This window comes from Rhea pennata, chromosome Z (assembly GCF_028389875.1).
Source record: "Rhea pennata isolate bPtePen1 chromosome Z, bPtePen1.pri, whole genome shotgun sequence".
Lineage (NCBI taxonomy): Eukaryota > Metazoa > Chordata > Aves > Rheiformes > Rheidae > Rhea > Rhea pennata.
In genome coordinates, this window is record NC_084702.1 from 6,735,070 (window position 1) to 6,758,609 (window position 23,540).

General features: G+C 36.9%; 2 protein-coding genes across 8 annotated transcripts in view; both read left to right on the forward strand.

Moving 5' to 3' along the window:
* The window catches only part of IFT74 (intraflagellar transport 74), a 40,431-nt gene extending 36,645 nt beyond the window's left edge, over positions 1–3,786 (forward strand). For all 3 annotated transcript variants that reach the window (XM_062599948.1, XM_062599947.1, XM_062599949.1), the window contains 2 exons: positions 705–765; positions 2,899–3,786. In XM_062599948.1, coding sequence (XP_062455932.1) covers positions 705–765; positions 2,899–3,014 — 177 coding nt within the window. In that variant the 3' untranslated portion in view covers positions 3,015–3,786. The remainder of the gene's footprint in view (positions 1–704; positions 766–2,898) is intronic.
* Positions 3,787–12,208: 8,422 nt separating this feature from the next.
* TEK (TEK receptor tyrosine kinase) overlaps positions 12,209–23,540 on the forward strand; it is a 36,693-nt gene continuing 25,361 nt past the window's right edge. For 4 of the 5 annotated variants that reach the window (XM_062599157.1, XM_062599159.1, XM_062599158.1 and 1 more), the window contains exons 1-2: positions 12,209–12,428; positions 22,130–22,441. In XM_062599157.1, coding sequence (XP_062455141.1) covers positions 12,377–12,428; positions 22,130–22,441 — 364 coding nt within the window. In that variant the 5' untranslated portion in view covers positions 12,209–12,376. The remainder of the gene's footprint in view (positions 12,429–22,129; positions 22,442–23,540) is intronic. The other variant, XM_062599161.1, reaches the window with a different exon arrangement.

Here is a 23,540-nt window from a genome sequence, read left to right on the forward strand (position 1 = left end):
AACAGTAGCATCAGAAGAACAATTTAATGTTATAAAATTGTATTGTGAGGAAGCAGCCATCGATATAATGTCCACATTAGTTTCCTGTTGATGCTGAAAAAATTGAAGACATGCCAACACTTAACCCACACTCCAACAATCTTCTCACTGCAGCTCTGTTCTTATCACAGCTTCTGGCATCAGACAGGAAACTTAACTATGGCAGTAAGGAAGTTACTTCTGTATGGCTGAGTCCCAAGCCAGTGTCAGGAAGTATTGTGTCTTTGGTGATTTTAAGTCTTACTGATTTTAAGAAGAGATTGCTTAAATGATATAAGTATAATGAGAATCATATCTCCCTCCAGTTTTATCTTTTTTACTTTTGATGTGCTTACATGTTTCCCTACATGACAAAAATCTCAAATAATTGTTGTTTGTTTCCATGTGCCATTGCAGTTACATGCAGTATTTTTACTTGCTGTATTTTTACATACATTGCAAAAAGTAGCTACATGAAATGATAAGTTATGTGTGAATTGATTGTTGACAGCTTTATAAATGGCTTTCTCAGTATATAGGATTTCTAGTTTTTTTGTGGAAAAACCTTGACATTACCAGGCAATAGAATGAAAAGTTCTGGTATAAGAGTTTGGGAAGTTTGATGTAGGTGTGTAATAATCATTTTCATTTTTAACTCTTACTAAAGTCTCTTTTTGTTTTTTCAGCTTACAAATTTGGAGAGGAAGTGGCAGCACCATGAACAAAATAACTTTATGATGAAGGAATGTATCCTTTTATTTAAGAAATACAGTAAAATTCTCACACTGTAATAATTAAGGAAGAAGTCTATTTCCTCCATCAGAATAAGACAGGACAGAATGGGGAGCTGGAGACAGGAGAGGAGGGGAAAAAGCAATGCTGTGCAAATCTCCACTTAACCTAGTAGATATTATATGTGATGAAACCTGCTTCTTTAGTCTGAAACAATTTTAAGGAGTCTTAAAGCATAGGATTTGTCTTTGCAGTGAAGAGTTTTTACTGTTGAATCAATTTTGGCCTTGGGTTTCATATCTGTTGAAAGATCATCCTTATGTCTGTCTGTTCTTACCTCAAATCTTCCAGCAAGAGTGAAAATTTATATAGATAGTGACATTGCCTGATATTTTGCAGTTGGAAAACACACTAAAACCCAACCATAAAAAAGTAAACAATATATTCTATGCATTTTTACATATTTCTTCTTAATTAAAGAGGAATTGTGCATTAGAAAAAATTGAGATAAATCTAGTCAGATATAACAAGAGTCTTTAGCTGCAGAATCTACTGGGATGGGGGAGCTGTGATACTGCTTTCTCATTCTATGCTGCTAATTGAAAAGGTACTTGCCACTATCTCCTCCACTAACCATATAAGACCTTACAAATTACCAGCACAATCTTACCTGCTGCAAATGACTTTTATAAGATAGCTTTCTAAATTAACAAAAGCAGTGATATTTTTAGAGTCAGTGATTCTTCTTGTACTATTTACTGTAATTACTGTAGAGATCTGAGTAGGACATTGTTGTACAATTATTTTATTTTCTAGGACTATAAATTCACTGCAGTGAATTCCTCACTTTAAGATGATCCAGGAGACAAAAATAATAAAATATCAAAGATGCATAAAATCACTTTTTATAATTACAGCACAAATTAGGAAAATAACAGCAAATCTAGATCATATTCACATATTCACAACCCTAGTCTAATGCTGTGTGTTAGATAATGGGCAGTGCCTCAGACAAGGATATCTTTCAGACAATTCTATAATATCCTAGCCATCAGAAAAAAAGCTGAATATAGGATCTGCATAAAGTATTTTTTCATATACCAGATATCACAGTTTTCATGTTTCATGTTCTAATCCTTAAAAAGAAAAGAAAAAAAAATAATGAAATTCTTGGACAAATGAGTATTCCTTTAGTAGAAGTGATCTTTGATTTTTGTGTGTGTGTGTTTCTTTATATTTGTGTGTACATATATGTATTTTTTCTAATTTTTTCAGAATATTATGTGGTATTAATTATCTATTATAGTTTAAAGTGCAATAGAACAAAGTAATTCAAGTGAAATAACCTATTCTCTTTTTTGCTTCAACAGAATTAACAATACATGTTTGGATTATTCTTTGACATGATGTATATTTGACTTCTGGACATTCTACTGTTCTTCTTCTTTTATTGATGTGAAACCTTCTGGTAAACTCCAGCTTACCTCCACATGACTGAGATCACTTCTTGATAGATCTTAGGACTCACTAGGAAGTTCAAGAAGAGCCTGCTGGCATTAAAGATGTAGAATTAGCATTCATCTACACCATGAAGAAGGTTTTACAGGAATATTTTATCAATTCAAGAATGTTACTTTTCCTAATGGGGAAAAAAGGACCTTCTAAAAATACACAAGAGGAAAAAATGATAATCACCATACCAAAACTTCTCCTATCTACCCAAGTGCAGATGCTTACACAGTTTTATGTCTGCTTGGGCTGATGTAAAGAAATGATCCAGTTTTCTTGGGCTGGGATTTTTGTAGCCTGAGTTCTTGGGTGCACAGTCAAATAGCTTTAAATAGCTGGAGTGTTTGGAAATGGTATTGTTTTCTATGTGGGCAGAGTCTTTCTGAGCGACCTGAAGAGCCAATAGACATAAAAACAAAAGTTACTCGATACGTTATCTTTTTTTTGTCATGCAAGGCATGATTTCACAACTAGTAGATTAGTGGAAATCTTTTAGATTGAATTAGAGTTTTTCCATTATTTTCAACCCTTGACAGTTCTTACAGAAGGAAACTTATTGTAATATGTATAGTTACCTTGTGATCTCTGATTATGCTAACAGTTATATTGTCAGTTTGTTTCCTTAATTCTTTTTATCAGTCATAGCAACAAAAAGTCAGGAGAGTGACTACCAGCCAGTCATGAAGAACGTGAGAAAGCTGATCACAGAATACAACAGAGCTCTCATAGAATCTTTACAGAACCCCAAGAACTGAGCCCAGGCACCTCCTTCTTTTGGAGTGGACCAGCAATGAGAGATATGCACAAATAGCATGGAAAGCTTATTTGGTCCCCCAAGCTTATTCGCTCACCAGTAATGTGATAGGTGCTCTTAAAAGTATATGTCCATGTTTTTAGAAATTACAGGTTTTAATAATATTCCTTCTTTTAGAAATGTTAAATGAGAATATTTAGAAATGAATATATATTGCATATTATATGTAAAACCATAAGAAAATTTTACTTAGGCCCATTGCTGGATTTGTCTTTGGGGTGCAGTCTGCTTTACACAATGACTTTGTGTAATTGTCTTATAGCCCGGTTACTCCATAACAGAATGGAAGTCTTCCCTAGAAAAGGACTGTTCAGGCTATTATACACATTGATCTTGAAAGAAATTTTTAAACAAGAAAGCGTTTTTTCTGCTAGCATGTATAAGGATACCTTCTCTAGTTTAAATAGCGATTTATAACAATGAAGAACAACATCTAAGGACAACAAGCACCTCTTAAATTAGAACTCTTTCATATTATGAAATCTCAGGCAAAAATAAACATGTTAAGGATGTATCAATGAATTTTCAATTTCTAAGGGAAAAATTTCTGGAGAAAGGGAGATTAATTTCTGGGGCATTGTCTTATTTTATATGTTTTTAATATGATTATAAGGACAATTGCAATAAAATGTAGTGAAACACATAGCTAGTACTGACTTTGTGCACTGCATTTTAGTTTTACTGTATTCACCAATAAAAAGTAAAAAGAAAAATCATTTATATTTTCTGCAGTTTTTTTTCCCCTAGGTTTTAAGCTGCAGTGTTGTATATGACCTGTACTTTGAGAAAAAGGCATGGAATAGAGCATTCAACATAAAACAAAAAACAGGATTGATACAGAAGTATCAGTGCACTTTATCATAAAGAAATGTCAAAAAACATTGAAAGAAAACAAAACTTTCTATATATTTATTTCCCTCACATTCTGCCAGTAATGTAATTACAAACTGCCTATTGAAATTTCCTTAATCTTATATATTGTAACCTAGTCCAGGTCAGTGAGAAAAAAAGTGTAGAAGACTATAGCTGGGAATCCTAGCCAGACAGTAATCTATTCTTCTATTAAAAAAAAAAAAAAAAAAAGGGAAAAAAAAAGAAACGAGCAGTAGAGATTGCATTTATACTTGCTCTAATATCTTAGAAGTCTTTCCAAAAAAGCATACTATCTGTTTCAATTTATAAAATTTGAGAAGATAGAAAATTTGAAAATGTGTTGCTTGTTAAAATATAAATTATGTATTTTTATCTCTCAATTTCTCCACATTCGTGGTTGTCATTGTGAGTATGTAAGAAAAATATGTACAACAAATATATCAAATATTCTTACAGGGAGCACTGTTTCCAAATTCAGCTCAGCAAATACCATTGCTCTCTATATTTATGTCCATATAATATTTAGAAATGATGAAACAGGATTTCTATAAACCTAAGTCTGTTATCTAGGGTAAATTCCCAGTAGTGTCCCTTCCTTCCTCTCAAAGTTTTAGTTATTCCAGAGGAAGACCGTCATTTGCTGAAACAAAGTTGAAGTCTAATATTCTCATCACTTGGACCATTCATTAATCAGTGAGATTGTCTCTTGAATACAACTCACGCTACACTATCATATTTTAATGAACAATGGAAAGAAGCTGCAAACTCAATAAACAGACTGCTTTAAAGTCCAATTCATTCAGGGGAAGAAGTGGCTTTGTTCCTTGGCATTGATTCTGTGAGATAGCATGGTAAAGATTTGTTGTGTTCTCCAGACAGATGTCTGTTAGAAAAACATTCTTTCCAGCTCTCTATTCTTATTCCTATTCTATTGATAGTCTGCAGATTACCTGCTTTTGCCTGAGCATGTCTTCAGTCACTGCTTCTTTTAACAGTTCATCCTGGAACATGGTCGTATTATTCTTGGCTGAAGAGAACCTCATGGAATCTAAATGGTGAGCTGCAAAGCTGGTGTTTAGTCTCCTTTCAGGAGATTATTGCACATACTACAGGCATCTCTCAGTTTTGAGCTGTGTAATTTGTATTCATATCCAGTTCCCAAAAACTGAAGTCAAATATCCTTTATTTAACCCTCATCCATAACTTTTCTAGACAAGTTTAAGTATTGAGCACACACATGGAATAAACGTTTTTCTACTGAAGGTCCTGTGTATATATCAAGGCAATGACTCAACAGTCTTTGTATTTGGGTCTTTGTACCCAGGCATTTTTTTTTTCTGTTTTATGCAGTGTCTTCAAACTGAGAGGGCATGAACTGAGAGGGCAGCATATATAGTGAGCAAAAAATCGTCACACTGAGGCGTGCGCATACCGGGTTTGATGACATGTGCCACTGAAAATCAGCTGGAACACTAGGTACCACTATCCAATACTAGGCTGCTGTTATAACTCCAGCCTGCATCTCACTTTATTGACACACTGCATGGAAATAAGCATTTCAGTTTCAAAATCTTTAGCCAGAAGATGCATTATTTCTATGCTGTGTTTGTGCTTTGTGTGAGGATGAGTATAGGAGTGATCGTTATTCCCAGCTCACGATATGATTGCAGTGTACTGATCTTCTTCCCATTCTCCAGAATATCACAATATCTCCAAGCAAACTGTGTATCTGTGGCAGGAGTGATCCCTTTGTTGGTTTTATTGCTTCATCTGATCTTCACTGCTGCTCATTATGATTAAAAATGTGTTTTTTCTTTCCGAATCAGTTGATTTCTTTGCTTGCGTTAGTGAGCTTGGGAGAAAGCAGCACAGAGTCCTGTGAGCAATTTCTTGACAAGCAGAAGATTCAGATTCCTTTTTATTTATTTCTGTCTGAAAACATAGTTACTTACTAGTTCCTTAATATTAGTTACTTCTTATTAGTTACTTCCAACTATTTCAAAATCATAGGGATACATTTCTAAAGTGAAGTAATTGCAGTCTTTCAGCATATTCTCATTTTTCTGCTGCAAATGTAAAACAAGTGAAATAATGTAGATTTCATGACGAAACAATATAGGTAATATCTTATATCCTGAGGATAAAGCTATTAAAATGCTCACCTTATAACCATCCTGCTAAGCATCTGCTTTGAGTGAACTTCTTGAAAACCTATCAGCCTCAGACAGATCTGAGGCAGCCATCTGGGAAGGGTGGATGTTGCCGTTGTCAGGAGTAGGGGGAATGGCAGGGGAAGGGCTCGGCATTGACTTGACTTGGAGTTGACTTGAATACTTCCACAAAAGCAATTAACGGTAGTTGAACACCAGACAGTAGGTGGCAACTCCAGCTAGGGCAATGTTGCCAAGTTAACCACTGGGAATGGGAACTGAATTATTCTGAAACTGGTATCTCTTTTTTTTCCCTCCTTCTTCAGTAAAAAGGAAGTAAGTCTTTAAGCAATTTTGCAACTGCAGAGACAATCTGAATTCAAATCTCAGTTTTAATCTATCATTCGTTGGGACTGCCAGGAGTTTGGAGCACAGGAAGAAATGTTCCTTGCCCTTACTTATGGTCTAGACTGCAGGTTCTCATTTCAGGAAGGAGGACTAACTTGATGCTGTATTGAACACATAAAATGGAGGAAGCCTCCCACAGAAAAAGGGAAAAAAAAATGACCTGCCCCATTTTCTTTCTGCAAAACTAACTGGAAGCTACATTCATTAGAAGTGGCTGAACTTGTTCCCCTCATCACAGGTATCTTTGGATCAGGCCCAATACTTCTGCTGTGATGTAAAGAATAAGAAAAGTGTAAAACTTTGACTGTGAGACAATTTGTCCACAGAGACGATTTCAAGTGCAGTCACAGGGTCTCAGCACCTCTGAAAATTAGACTTTATAAGTAGAAAGAAAATAAGGGGCACTGTAATGCTTATAACAGAAATGATCAAAAAGTATTATCAAACATACCAACAGCCATGCATGAGCAAAAAAATTCAAAATAATGCCTTCAAACTTTTCAGTATCATTTCTGTTCATTTTTTTTTTTTTTGCTATATTTAAAATAGTTTGATGATTATTTCCTTTTTTCAAGGTTATTATTACCATTTACAATTCCTGCTTTCATGCAGAGTTAAGACAAATCAAAAGATGAAACTTTTAAACTAGTATACTGCAGCTCACCAACAGAGTGTGTGTGACTATCCTATATTAGTACAAGATTTTAGCCAATCTCCGTGTGAAGTAAATTTGGAAGTAGAGCTAAGTAGATAGCAAATGTATTGCTAACTTACATTTGTTGTTGAATCCTGGTGAGCAATATTCTAATTTTGAAAGAAAAAATGCCTACATGTGTTTTGCGAGATTTATAAGACAAATGAACAAATGAGTAAAAATCTATTCACATTCTAATCACTGTAAAGTTAAACAATGCAGTCATCAAATCAAAGTTACCATTAGAATCACATTAACACCAGGAGATGAAGACAGAGGACCTTGTGCACAGGATTTAAAGAATAAAGTTTTATAACCTGAATGGATAGGAACAGTAACCTTGAGATCTTATTAGCATGATCTATCTAATGGTCCTTGGAAGCAATAATCAAACCTCCAAATTTAATACATATAAAGCAACTTACACAATTAATTTTTCCAAAGTGATCAGATTGGAGATTCACACTTCAGTTTCATTTCTAATGACAGGCTACTCTAAGCAAACTTAGTATTACTGTCCAGCATTACAAAGCCAATTCAGTGTTAACATTTTATAGACATTTGGACTTTGAGCTGTTAGCATTTAAACACACAGCCTCATTCGTCTTTCAGAATGTGTTGTAGCAAAGTAATACTAAGTAGAAAAGCAATAACAAGGTAGAAAGAGGAAAAATATTATGAACTCTGTAGCTACTGTATCAGGTTTGGTCCCCTGATGTTGGATGATTCTCCTTTCAGCTTGACAGGCTCGTTCATCTCCTGACTTTGTACTGACCTCAGGACAGCAGATGAATTAACACCTCTTGGATTAGTGCTCCAAGAATCCGATCTAGTCTTGGCAGAGAAACCAAAGCTTGAACGTGGGTTAATTTAGCATGTGTTCAGAATCACCTCTTTTAGCATACTATTTAAAAACCAAAGCATATATGCTCCAAAATAGGAAAAGAATGGGAACAAAAAGAGATGACATCAAGGATGCAATTTTGTCCCCTTCATACAAACGCATTAAAATAAAACTAGCTCACTTCTCACTTATTAGACTTCATATACTTGTTTGACATCATCAGTAGCCATCACCATTGCTGACTTTTAGCTTCAAACCTCATAATTTCATTCTTCCATTACTTCAGCTGACTACTAGCCATTTTAAAACCTACAAAATCCACATAAAATCTATTTCAGCAAAATATAGGTCACTCTCGAAGTATTTCCAGAATATTTATACTAGACCTTAGTGAAATAGACCACTGTCTTTCTCAAAGACTTTGCAGAAATAGAGGCCTCTCAGTGCAGATGTACAGCGTACAACATGTACTTCTGTGTTGTTGCATCAGTTGAACTTCCCTTCTGAAAGAAACTCGCGCAAGATCATAGCATCACAGAATCATAGAATCAGTAAGGTTGGAAGGGACCTCTGGAGATCGTTTAGTCCAACCTCCCTGCTCAAGCAGGGTCACTCAGAGTATGTTAGACGAGGTTGCATCCAGGTGGGCCTTGAATATCTCCAGAGAAGGAGACTCCACAACCTCTCTGGGCAACTTGTTCCAGTGCTCTGTCACTCTCACAGGGAAGAAATTCCCCCTCACATTCCGGCAGAACTTCCTGTGGTTCAATTTCTGCCCATTGCCTTATTGTGGTAAAGTAGCATGGAAAACAAGAAAGTAAAAGCTCCCTTTAGCTAAGACTATCCTATAGACTGCTCAATACCCAGCCATTTTCCACACCATGGTCTCCAGAAAGATGAAAAATGCCAGCATTTTGACAAAGAAATGATGGGAAGTGGTGAATAAAAAGCTGATCAGAGCTGTATTTAGCAATCCTGAGTTGCCTTTTGAGTAAGTATATGCAGAAGAGGGAGTAGAAAAAGCATGAAGTAACTGAAAATCCTTAGCACTGGCTCTCAAATAAAAAACAGACTCTCTTACACTTTTGAGTCCACTTTAATATTTCCCACAACCACCCATTGCAATATTACAGCTCTTCCACACATAATGTCCTCTGTCCTGGTATCTCTTTCACAACTTATCCGCATCCCTCATCACAGAAACCCTTATCTCCTTCCCATTTCTGTGCTGCCACACACACAGTCTCTGTCCTCAACCTAGAAGATACCCTGTTCTGACTGATTAGCCAAAGACTAGCCTGGACGCTGCTACTTCTTATTTATAGGTGAGCTAAAATAAATGTCTTTCAGGGCTGTGGTTAGGCTCCACAGCATAGTGCAAAATGGGACCTGCTAGAAGCAAACCTAAACTCTGTAATTCATGAGCCTCTGCTTCACACTGGCTGATTGCAGTGGGTAACAATGCCTAAATTTTAGCGCTTTGTTTCTAATTTCTAGTGCTTTGCTGTGTGCTGCTAAAGCGTGTATATTATCATCATGTCAAGGCCAAAGCAATGGCTTGTTTCCAAAAAAGTATAATATATCCAGACACTGGAAGAGGATATGTGCTTTCTGCTAATGTATCTACCTGATTAAAGAAATGCAGAGTCACATATTGTTTCTTTTTCCTCCTCACATATTTCCATGTGCTACAGCATGTATGAATGGACTGTCCTTGAGATGAGCATGCTGCTTATCTAAAGAGGAAAGCCTGATGTCAGGAGTTCAAGGCACCTGACATGTCATAAAATTAGTTTTCAATAAACAGAGTTATCGAAAGTTACATTCAATGCCAGGGTTATATTTACATGTCGAAAGACTATTTATTTTCCTGCTGTAGCCAATTAAAAAAAAAAAATATGCTATTTTGATGGGTGTTAAATTAGATTTGAATGCAAAACCCACCTATAAAACTGATGTTCCTGAGAGGGGAACACTTTAGGAACCAGATGAGATGACAACCTTTCTGAATCTCACCAAGAAGTTCTTAAGAAGGACAATGAGAATGTCCCCAAAGTAACCCACCTAATAACCCACTCAAGGACATGCCCATTGCCCAGATCAGTTATCATCAGGCCTCTGTTAGCCTCTCATCAAATAAAACCTAAGCAATATCTTACTTTCCTCTTACTGCTGTCCTCATTTATAGCTTTTTAATATCTAGGTGAGTGTACCTTTAATTCTGACTTTCAGTGTCACATTTTGCCCCATTTTGCATTTTCAAATTCTGAAATATTTATTTCCATTTGCACTTTCCTAAGAGTACTAGACTTTCATCTTACCAGTCAGCTGAAGGCCATCTAATTAGACACCAAGGTTTTTTTTACTGATGATCTGATTTTGACAGAAGGTCACTTCTTGTACTCTGTAATTGTGAATACAGGCTGAGATATGTGATCCTCTTGTTTGTGGCATCAGACAACATAAGGTGATGACTGAATACCAAGAACTGGACTATTAGATGGGATACTGCCATGGTCTTACTGCTGGTTGTTGGTAGAGGATGGGCGATTCTACCACACTTCTCTGTTTTTCAATAGTCAGAAGATGATCAGACCTTAACATAAGCTACTTTTAGGAAGATTCATATTCTGATAACATGAAAAGTAAGGCTCAAAATATGAAAAGTGAGGCTGATGTATAAATAAGTAAGAAAGACCTAGATACAGTGAAAATTCTTTAATTGCACAATCTAGCAAATCTAGTTCAGTCCATGATTAGATTAGACCTCAATGAGAACAATAATCACTGTGCCACTGTTTCTGTTTTCTGAATAGAAACAGATTTAAGCTCAAAATTATACATGAGCAAGTAGTTAAATGTTTGCTGAATTTTTGTGCTATTTTTGTTTCCTTAAAAATGAAGCAATGAAACACGAAACAGAAGTATAACCCTGCGAGACACATATCCTAATCACACTAACTTGTATAATTACATATTTCTTCTCTTCCAGCTTCAGCAGGACTTTACATTTTTCTTGTTCCTGAGAAATATTACAGAGTCTTGCTGTGCACTCTTATCTTGGAGTCGGCTACTTTTTATGGCAAATGAAATGACCAGCCAGCACAATTTCATTCTTCAAAGAACAGTGAATTTCCACCATAGCTAACCTAGCCAATTTGCATACTGCAAAATCAGTGTCAGCATCAGTCCATAGGCATTGCTTCATATTTAGATGCACTGCAAATAAGCCATAACAGGGCCTTCTCATCAGTGATCTGTTTACATCCTGTGGAATGAGAGTTAAATGAAATTCTTGGTAGCACTCTAAACTCAGAATAACCTTCTGAAGAACCAAGTCCGGACTAAAGTGGGTTAATGCATCCTGGGAAAATTAAAGCAATAGGCATTGGAGAGAAACTGAGGATAGACTAAGCTAGAAACAGATTAAATAAGCAACAGAGTAGAGCTATCCTCTATATAGGAATTTGGGTAATACTGAGTATCTTATAATATACTAAGTATCCTTACAATTTTCTTTCATATTTTGTTAGTGCTTCTGCATTTTGAGGCCCTCTTGAGTGACATGGCATTTTTCTTCCACTGAATTCAGAATAACTCTGGATGTAATTTATTATTGCAACAAGTTTTTAATCTGTTTCCAATTGTCAAATGGAGAGAAAAATTATTTCCAGTAAATCATAAGAACTAACGAGATAGTTTGTTGGATTGTGGCTGGCTTTGTTCTATACTGGGTTCAACCAGTTGCTTTGTTAGGGTTTGTTTTGTATGTTTATTATGGGGTGATGGGATTCTTTGGAGTCAGCAGCTTTAATATGGATTAAATAAGTAATCAAAAAGCTAACAGCATCCTGAGCAATTAGCAGATCTGCACTGTGAGCAAGTGATGGCATTTTCCACCTACCACACCTAGACAGAGGGATTTTTACTTGCATTCTCTTGCCTATTGGAGGATGCCATTATTTTTCCTGTTTCACAGACTGTGACCGACAGCAAGCTTCTGCCTCTTCAGGAGCTCCAGATAACTATTTTGATGTATTGCCGGACAGACAGGATTTGTACTGCCCCACAGTCCTGTTGATACAAAAATGCCTTTAAGATCCTGCCTTTCCCATCCTAATCTACATAGGAAACAGGAAAAGGAACTTAAACTCCCTGTACTCAGACAGCATGAGACTGTTCCAGCTTGCTCCCGTGCTGCAATTTCTTGCCTGTAACTTGTAAACAAGATTCAGTGTACCATGCAAGAGAAGAGTAACTGGTAAACCTTCCACCCCAATCAAAGGATATTCCATGAGCAGCTGCAAGGATTGGATGGATGTATTTTGGAAAGCATGGACCTTTTAGCACCTCTAGTTCTCTATGGATTCAGCCTGATGATTTCAGGTAAGTCTTTGCTTTAATTTCTGCAGTGAGCATGTTCTGCCTTTCTTGCTTCTCATGTGCAGATAAAATGTATGATTCCTACTCCTTACTATGACTCCTCTATGACTTATCTTTGCTAATTTAAATACTTGTGCTGGCTTTGATAAGACCACTTATTTTTCTGAAGCTTTCTTACAGTGAGGGGAGCAAGTCTGTGACTAAGTTATCAGGGAGAATTTAGTTACATTTAGGATCTGCTGCCAAGTCTTTTTAATAGTAGAAGCCATTTATTAACACATAGGCACTTTCTAACACGGTTTCTCTGATGTCTTATTGGTGTTAACTTTTCCATAAAGCTGATTACTTCAAAACTATCTGTTCTGTCCCCTTCCCCTCTCAATCTATTCTGAATACAGACTAAATATTGACTTTTTCTGTTCCTTTGTGAACTGGCATATGCAATAGGAAACATTGGCATTTCTAGTGTTGGCCTTACATACCTGATTTTAGATAAGCCCTCTATTGTGGAATCTAGATATAAGTCAGTGGACATAAAGACAGAATAACACATACTGTATGCAGCCTATCCATAGCACTTCAAATACAACTGAAGAAAATTTTTTAATAAGTCAGAATCTAGTGTCAGTCACAGCAGACAGAACTGCAGAATGGTATATAGTTAAGAGTTTAATAATGCAGATATAGTTTACAGAATTCAGAAGATTAATGCTAGAGATGTTTTACTAAAGCTATCATAAGCTGAATCCTGAGCAAGCATGTTCTCTTCCCACAGGATTCTCACTTGCTCTGCGTTTAAGTACTGCCAGTACGAACCGTACTGTAATTTTCTAGACTGTTTCTTCAGGGTAACATAGAAAGTAAAGTTTGCAAAGGAGAACCTACAACTTATACAGTAACCTTACTCTTACTCAGTCCTAAACATTTAATTGAGATAAAATTAGTTTGTTCCAGTCCATCCCTAGACAAAATGTAATGTGCTGTAAAATTGCAGAATATGCTGCAATGAAAAAACAAATATCGCAAGAAAAGATAGAAGTCTTCATTGTAGTGTAATTTTCTTTACAATTTCCAGATCTTCATGATTCACAAAATTAAAAGCTAAGTGCAATTATGAACAAACAGGTTAGATGTTTCTGATTTTAATTACTGTTATCATCAGAAAAGGCTAGAGTTTAATATAAGTAAACAAAAAAAAAGTATTTAAAATCCATGAGCGCATGTTTTTTAAGTGTTTGTATCTAGCCATTGCTGTAACCGGCTGTATACTGTTTACCAATTCCTCTTTTGTGGCTTAAGCTTCTTGGTTGTTAAGCTGCATTCAACCTATCTAGCCTTTAGATCATGTCCAGCTTTTCACTGATGATCTAAGCATTATGAATGGAAAGGAAAAGAAATTCCAGACACTCCAACAGTTTTTCTGTGTGTTGTCTCTGTATACGATAAGATATACTGAATTCCTATAGAAATCAAGGAATATTCATTAAATCATGAGCATGGGAGAAACAAAAGCCAGGTATGAACAGATAGCTATAAACAGGGACAGTGCGGAGATATAGTACTGAAGAGCTGCCAGTCTCAGCCTTTTCCATAGTGGCTGACCAGTTAGGTGTGTATTGCAGTCACACCCATCTCAATAGATCTGTCAGCTTTCCCGCTTTTGTTTGAGTGTGATATCATGTTTCCTGGGGCCACCAGTGGAAGACAATGAGAGCCTGCTTTCGTCTGGATTCAACAGGCGGAGTTCAGGAAAGCAGTACTGACATTCCCTGAGCAGGAGTGGCATTAAAGTCAATGCAATTGGCAGACAGTAAACTGAATTAACCTTGTCCCCAGTGACAGTGAGCTTTTGAGGGTGTGTTGCTGGGTAGGCACAAAATCTGCTCCACCCTTTTCCAAAGTAAGACCCTGGGCTTGTCCGCTATTACAAGAAATGTCCTTTAGTTTTTTGGGTTTTTTTTTAATATCAGAACTCCATTGTTAGCTAAAGATTTGATTTTGAAAGGGGTTCAGTACATAATATAGCCCACACTCACTTTCACAGTATATATACAATCACTGTTGCAACAGCACATGTTCAATTAAACTGACAAAAAACTGAATTTAATGTCAGTGGAAGGCTTAAGCCAAACAGAGCATCATCATTTTTTTCAGTTTGTTCACTCCGCTCCAGTCAACATTTTGTAGAATGAAAATGATCCTGGTATTTAAAAATTCAAACTCAGGTTGCAGGTTGGTATGGCCTCTGTTAAGTCTTGAAAAACAAGGTCTCCCATACTATCTATTGTCTTAAAGGCTGGGGCCACAAGGAATACCTGTCAACAACTTGCCTTTTGGCTTTTAACAATGTCCTCAAATGGTCTGGAAATTTGCCTGCAGGCTCTCACAGTGGGCTGACACTCAGAAATGTTCATGTGTGAGCTTTGTTTTAGCAAGACAGCCACCATCAGAGTTCTGTGGAAACCATCCACAGTTGAAACCATTTTCAAGTACATTTCATATGTCGCCATTCTCAAAGATAGATAGAATCTTCTGTGTTATAGCTTTGCACTGCACTAATGATGTTAGATCCAATGGGTTTCTAAAAATACTTAAATTATATTTTTGGTGATTTTGCTGTTGCATCCATATATGGTTACATGAGCTGTTTAAGAAAAGATGAGAGTAAAACAATGCAGTAGAAATCAGTGATAACTACATATAATACTTGTAGATGGCTGAATTTGCTTTAAGATAAGGTGATATCATGATAAAAAGATATAATTATATATATTTATAATATTATTATTAATGTGATTTATTTCCATATTTATAAAGCTAAAAACTTCAATCAAAATACATGACCAAATGCATGTAAGCATCACTATTATGTTGTAAACTCTTCAAAATTACAAAGCAGTGGTACTTTTTCGTTACTGACTGAAAAGTCTTAACAATTCTGTTTCAAGGCTTCTTTTTTTTTTTTACTTTGGTGAAGCTTGATGTTAACATAAAGAAAACATACTTTCTCTGGTTAATATATGCCTATGACAGTGAATATGAATGCCATTCTTCCCATAATTCCAGGGAGTAGAACTGTGTGAATATCTTCAAGTATACTGTTGCCAGATTGAAATTGCAGCTGAACTTCAGACTTGGTCTATCCAATGGCAACAGTTCTGAGTCTTTGAGCCTTTGACAGCTAAAGCAGCTGACAAAAACCAAATTTGTGTTTATGATGGCTATTTCAGAACTAGTTTGACTAAACATTAAACTGGCAGAGTACCCTTAGGACATTCATTTTCATACAATTATTCATCAGAACTGGAGGAGAAATTAAAAAATTATTTCCAATTCTTATTCCTGAAGTGTATGTGATTTGTGAGATCCAGCAATTGCATCTGCCTGACACATTTGGACCCAAGGAGCATTGTCCTAATGTCTTCTTCGTAAGTCTTAAGTTTACATGGAATTTAGATTCTTCTTTAGATATAGCCTTCATCTAATCCAGCAATTACAGGCCTGCCACAGGAATCTCTGGTTGAACATCTGTGATCTGCTGAATGCTAATCATTCTGCATAGATTCATTTAGATGATCATTACTACAAAACCAATGGATTTCTATTTGGAATGAAAGAGAATTATTTTGTTCTAATTGTATTTCTGGCTATACGTTAACAGAGAAAAAGGTTCCAGATGTGACTTGATTAATTGCTCTCTGACTCTGCAGCTAGCAGCCAAAAACATTAGCTTCAGCCTGTGCAGGCCGCACTGTGCACCTACTCTAATTGGAGTTACAGAAGTGGACTGATTCCCCCTCATTCCTTTTTTAGCCTTAGATTTTGCTTTTGGTTTGTGCCTGATTCAGCCCTTGTGAAAGGTAGAGTAGCTCTGGGGAAGACTTAGTTCCCAAAGGCCTTTCCAGCAGCTGGGAATAGTCAGAGTGAAAAAGGCATTATGTCAGATCCGAAGAAATCAAATCTAAAAGGACAAAATGAAATCACACTATGTTCACAAGTGTTAACATATGCTATTGTTTTAGATACATATATATATGTATATATATAAACACATATTAGAATGTTTGGCTACTGCATCATAATTAAAATGGTTGGATGGATTTATTTTGTTGTTGAAATTTCTTTTAGGGGAAAAAAGATGAAGCTGAAACATTTTGCAGAGATGGTCTGATCCCCACAAAAGTACCATCTGAAAGTCTTTAGGTGGAGAGGAAGGAGCAAAAAAGAGAGAGAGAGAGACTCAGTCTCAGGGAGATATTGACTGCAGCTGAGCTTTAGTGTTTGGATTGACTGCAGCTTCAGTATATGGGATAGGCAGATCTGGTCCTTTATATGCCCACATGAGAACTATTATCTGAGGTGGAAGTCTGTTCTCAGTCACACAGACTTGAATGTGTTTGGCCCATACTGTTTCCTAAACACATACCTCATTCAGATTTTTAGAAAAGCCTAAGAAGTCTTAATGGGTGTGTAGTGGAGGGAGGAAGGTGTAGGCATAGAACAATATCAAAACATCTACTGCTTCTGTGACATATTTATATTGTTTCATAGTCATCTAATGAAGAGGCTTGGTTAATTCCATCTTTGGAGTCTAACAAGTTTGTCTAGTCAATGACTAGGAATTTTGCCAGTGACTTCTCTGGAGATGGATGTCAGGCCAAGGTGTCTGTAGAGTACCTGGACAAATCTTAAATCTTTACATTTACGGCAGTTGTCTGGGCAGAACAGACTCTGTGTGTCTCTGCTAGATTATGCTCTCCTCCTACTTCCTTCCTCTGAGTGAAATTCTCCTCTGAGGATAACAGTAAATTCTAGTTGAAGTTTGGAGAAATCTTGTCTATCTATTTGCTTTTTACTGAACAAAGTATTCAGAGATAACTCTTCTTATGAAAACAATACAGATATCTCACTCAAAGGAGAGAAGGCCAGAAGAAACATGAAGATTCACTAAATATAGAGTATGTCTGGAAGGCACCCAGCAGGGTAATTTGTAGGTCCCAAGTGAACTCTGTTAGTGCTTTGTGACTATGTACACTCCTCCCAAGGATAAACAAGTGAAAAAGCATGGTCGGGCATGAGGTGGGGGGCAGGGTATGAATCATAGGGTTTAAGCAAACCATGTGGAAAAGAGTTTCGTGCCTAGATATGTGAATGAATAAGTGACAGGAATAATAGTTTATTCAAAACAGCAAGGAAATTCCTGGTCCTTGGTTCCTGGCTGGAATGAGCTAAATTCTCTTTCCATCTTAAAGATTTTAACCTTTCCACCCACCTTTTACTACAGGTCTTCTTTTTTTCTCTGTTACGCTCCAGATGAAAAGAAAAGGACTTCCAGCTTATAGTCACATCAAGCAATTAACAATAAAGTTTAAGAAGGGTAAGGGAAACAAATATATCATTAGATTTCTAGCCCCCCAAACTATTTTTTCATTAATTAAGAAATAGCTAAAACTCAGCACTTTTCATTCTCAATACACTCTGCAAATATTGCCTAGTTATTAAATTTGTGTTTAGGCTACAGTAATACTTTCTTTTGATGGAGCTTGCTATTTTGACTGATCACTATGGTACAGGAGTGTTAGCTTTACCATATAACATTGAGCAGAGCTTTACAGATAATAGGCAACTTTGCAAAAGCCTCACACATGTTAGGAATTAACTTGAACATTTCCTGGGACCCAAGCAAAGGTTAACAGTGCAAATCTGGAAATATTTTAGTAGGGACCTTCAGAGAGTAAAGAACAAATAACACTTTTCTATTCTTGTTATGCACGTGCTGTATCTACGGCATTGAGCTGTCTCAAATTGAGATTTCCATATTGTTTTACTCCTGAGCTAGTGTCCAGTACCAATTCTGATCTAGGGAAGTGATATTTTATACTTTATGACAGACTTTCTTGCTCCATTAACTGACTTGTGTCTGGGATGTTTTCCAGGGAATTTCTCAGAGATGTTTTTCTAAGCTAGTCCTTGTGGAGTTCTGCTGGAGTAACAGAGCACAGAGAACATGGTGACTCTGTGCCGTACAGAGTCATTCATACAGTCTGTGCCTCTGTGAATTTAGTAGGGAAAGGAACACATAGGGGCTGCAGACATAGTGTTTATAGATACATATTATATATATGTGTGTATATATATATATGTATGTGTTTATATATACATATATACACTCTTGTCCTCTATCTGGCATGGTTTTCCCACATGAATATGTACTAGAGAAGCCAGGAAAGAGCAAAGACAAGATCATTCTGGTGGTGCTTAGGCCAGTACTGCCAGGCACCACCCAACAACAGGCTGTGCCAGCCTGTAGCTGAGAACTGGAAAGAGCTCCCTGCATTCATTTTGCTGTAAGATTGGGTGTGGGCAGAAAATGTTATTTAAACTTTCTGCTTTTCTGCATCCATTTTTCCTGTACTAGAAGGGCACAAAGCACTGGGCGAAAATGAGTGTGTGTCATAAACAAGGGACAATGAATGTTTGCATGGCTTCTCCCATTTTCAGTACTAGCCTTCTGCAAGTACTCTCTTCTCAAAATCCATTTGCACACACAGCAAATTGCTTTCCTGCTAAGGTCATTTCTTCAAGAACTAGGGCAGGAGTCAAAAGACGTTTTCAAGAAAACAAAGAGGATTGTCGCTTTTACGGAGACAGGCTGTTTCCTGTCTATATTTGTTGTGCTTTTCTCAGAGAGCTAAATCCTGTTGTCTTTAATAATTTCTTGCAAAGTCCTCATTATCATCGGGGCAAGATTTGATTAAATTTTGCCAGCTTGTGTAGTGCAAATTCCTTTTTAGCAAGCAAGTGGATTAGTCTAACATGCTTTACCAGAAAGAAATGCCATAGGGAATCCTTTAGCATGCAGCAAAAGTACATATTCCACTGTTCTGCCTTTTCCTTTTTCATAATGTAAGGACAGTGACTTCCAGAGGAGACAAAGACCTTCTCATCATTTCAATGAGCATTAGAGTGACTTTAAAAGGTCAGTCCTACCAGATTCTGAGTTGACGGAACTGAGTGCCTTCAAGTACATCTGCTGTTGGGGTGATTTTTTTTAAAACTCACCTTAGTGCTAAACTTCCACCTGGACTACAGATCCCAAGGGCCTTCATTCAGACTTCATTTCTGCTTGTAATACATTCCAACTGTGAAACCTTAGCTACGAAATAATTCTTGGGAATAATTTGGTACTTATGCATAGATAATTACTCCTTTTCAGACACTGAAGGACCTCCTGGTGTTTCTCCTGAAGGACATGCCTCTCCGTCTATGTGGTATCAGCCTCATACCTCTTGGTATGATGATCTTTGGGCTACTCTGCAGCATCTAATATGAAACAAAACACCTCCGTTCAGATAATCAGAACACCATCCATGAACCAGTGTCTAAATTTTGATTCATCTTGGATAGCCAGCACTGTAAATAAGCAATAGGCATGACTTACAACTGTTTTACATGTTGATTTACATGATTTATATAACTGCAAAGAAAAGAGAAAGCTATGTAGCAAATGACCTGAATCTGATATGATATTTCTTTGCAACATGTTGCATAGGGATCCAAGGTAACACTAAAGCCTGGCTTCAGAATTGACATATCAAAATGATATTGAGATGTGGGGAAGAAAAGATATTATTTTCACTTTTACATTTGCCTCAGAAGTCACAGGAATAGACAGTGAAACGGAGCTGCAACCCTGAATGACCATTCATCTCCTGAAGGACCCCAACAATTTGAGACCACAGCTCTGTACTGGAACAGCACAGCTGCATCTCTGTGCCCTGTGAATGCTGGGCAGAAATGTCAAAATATTTGAATTCTGATCTGCAACACTCTGTCAGAATTAACATCCTGTCAGCACTCACTACAGATAATCACACCAAGTCACGGAGTTTGATTCTGAGCTTCACCAAAGTTTGCAGCAATCAGGGCCTTGCAATTTATGACTTTGAGAATATCTCCATTTGGCACGCAAGAGTATGGCTCACATCCTCGCTGATCTATTTTCTTTCAGTGTTGACTGCTGTTATATTACATTTGCCTTCAACTGATGTGTCACACTTGTAGTGAGAGCAAAAATGTTCCTCACATAAGCACTTTACTTTAAAACTAGTCCCTATAAAATGAATGCACAAATCTCACCAAATTTGTGTCTCTTAATTTTTTAACTTTATTCATAGAATTCTTTTTTTGTAACATGCAGTAGGGTGATTTGACAGGGTGACCTGTACTTCTATGCAGTATTTACTTCAATGGCTATTGCATCCTTTCCAGAAGGTTTCCGTTGTCTATTAGGTAACTTCATATTATCTAGGTTGGCGCATTAAAGGGTGGTAACTGCAGCAGACTGGCTGGGTGTGGTAAGTGTCAGTGTGCTGTCAAGATATTTTGGTCCCCGGAGTGGTTGCTAGCATTGAATACAGAGAAGGACATCCTCCCTTAGCCTAAGCATTAAATACACACACGGAAAGTCTGCAGTAAGCACTAAGACTCTTTGACTTCTCTGTCTGAGACTATTCCCATTTCTTCCAATCAAAAAAACATTTGCAAGTTGAATGGCAATAAATACGAAGTCACTCTATGTACCTACAAAATATATTTGAATCCAAAGCAGGAAAATAAATGTGATGCATAAAAGAAATCAACTATTCTTCCTGTTTTGTCTGGAAAGAATGTTACTGTTTCCCTTCTCCTTACCCTGAACATCAGAAGTAAAGGGAAACGTCTGTTATTTGCAAAGAGTTGATTATAGGAGACCTGTGTTTCCATTCTGCTATGTGCTTTTGAATCACTAAAATGTTTAACAGCCAGTAAAAGAGACTGTTTTAAATAGGCTTGTATGTATAATTTTCAGAGATGTTTCACCTCCATGTATTTCTGGTGCATGTATTTCTGGTGATTCTATTTATCAAAAGGAGCCTTACTGTTTGATTAAAGCCTAACCTCATTAAAAAAGTGGTTCTACTACTGCCACTGACTTGTTATTTTACTTTGAAAAAGAATTTCTTTGTGCTGCGGTTCTTGCACCTGTCTATTAGAGCAGTGAATGGCCTAACACATATTGATCTTAAAATTCAAATTAATCCAAATTCATAAGATAATTGAAAAAATACTTCAAGTGTTCAAAATATTTATTACTAATTTCTATAACTAAAAAAAAATACCTGCTCTGTAATAATACATACATAAATGTACACTTGGTTTACGATCTCTATTCAAGAAACATGTTACACCCTTATAAAAGACACAATAAACAACACTATTAAATTGACAACCTTGTGATTGACCAACCCTGTTTATGGCAAAGCACTATGCTGTCAAGTACGTATCTGTTGAGCTATCCAAGAAGCTATCCACTTCTGCAGACCAAGGTTTTCCTTGGGCTTCAGTGTCAGCACTAAAAGAAGCTTCATATGTTCAGAAGGCTTATTTCCTTTTCTGAGAATAAGAAAGCTATGAAGAATTAATCCCATCTGTTTATGACAAACAGAATATATCCTAAAGACAGTATAGCAGAATAGCTTATCTACAGTCTTTTTAAAAGCTTTGAAAGTCTTTTTAAATAGCTTATCTACAGTCTCAAAAGCTGTGCAAGACACCAGCCAGGGAAATGCCAAATACTGGGTGAAAAAGCTTCTCTGGTGATTTGCACAACAGCGTACTCAAACTCTGCAGAAAACTTTTTCATTTGCTGGTTTTCTTCCTAGGTAAAGTGGAAGCAGCCCTGGACCTGATACTGATCAATTCATTTCCTCTGGTGGGCAACTCAGAAACATCACTTATCTGTATCACTTCCAAATGGCGTTCCCGTGAATCCATCACGATAGATCGAGACCAGGAAGATGTGACTAACCAGCACCGAGAGCCCCTGGAAGTTAATGAAGATTCAAGGAGAGCAACAGCCAAAACAGTCGTGTGGAAAAGGGAACAGGCCAGTGAAACTATTGGAGCATACTACTGTGAAGGGAAACTCAAGGATGAAGTGACAAGGATACATACTATGAAGATGCCGCTGGGAGGTACTATGTGGTGGTCAGACCTGAATTGTGTATGTCACTCCTTGCAGCCTGGCAGTTTTCCTTGTTTAGGAGAAGTGAGTGCAAAAGTGGCTACAAAGTGGGCAAGGCAGTTCGAAGTCAATAAAAATAGACTTGACTCAAGGCATGTTTTTTTCAAAGTGCAGAGACAATTGGTTGATACTAATAGCTAGTCATTTCCTTATGGAAGTTAGTCAGACATCTGTAGGTGTTCTGCCTGTATCTGGCTACCACCAGGAACACAAATCAGGTGGTAGATAAGGTAAGTACAGCTGTTCTGGCCTCACTGATGCAATGAAATAATACATATGGCAACTCCTCCACTGGATCTAAACACAATTGCTTTTCAATTCTTGACAGATCTGCAAGGTAGATAGCTAAACAATGAACCCACACCTCAAAATAAATGCTTTCTCAAAGGCTCAGTGAAGAAAGAATAAAAAATCCAGCACAGGACTTGAAAGAAATTTCAAAAAAGCTTCTCTGAATCCAAGAAGGTTATCCATAATCATCCACTACAGATTTCACTAATGATTATTTTAGTGCTTTTTAGGTTGTAAGGCTAGTCACAGTCGGAAAATGAAACCAGCAGGGAGATGGATAGTAAGATCAGAAGATGGACTTTCCTCACTAGCCCTTATTAGACTTTCAGGCTGAATTCCAAAGCAAAATGATCACTGAAAACGCCAGAGAAGTTGAAGAAATTTGGCCTAATATTCTGCAACAAGTCAAAATTTCCAAACTTCAACTAATCTTCAGTAGAATCTACTATATTACTAATGTTTTACACCATGACAGCTAGTCCATGAGGACATGTCTCTCTATCTGTTGTTTTAAGCCTTTAGTATGAAAAACTATTATTGTTGGTATCTCCTAAAAACATGCACAAAGCTTAGAAAAAGAGGCTTTCTTTTGGTCTGAGCCATGACTAGTGTCCATTTGTTTCCTTTAGTATGGGAATGTTACAAGCAAGGTAGCCGGGACAAATAAGATTTTCCTTTGGCTTGTTTCTCTGACCAAATATGGTCTTTGGAGGGTTAGGCCAGACACCAAGAAGAATCTGTGTATGCCTTTCATGCTC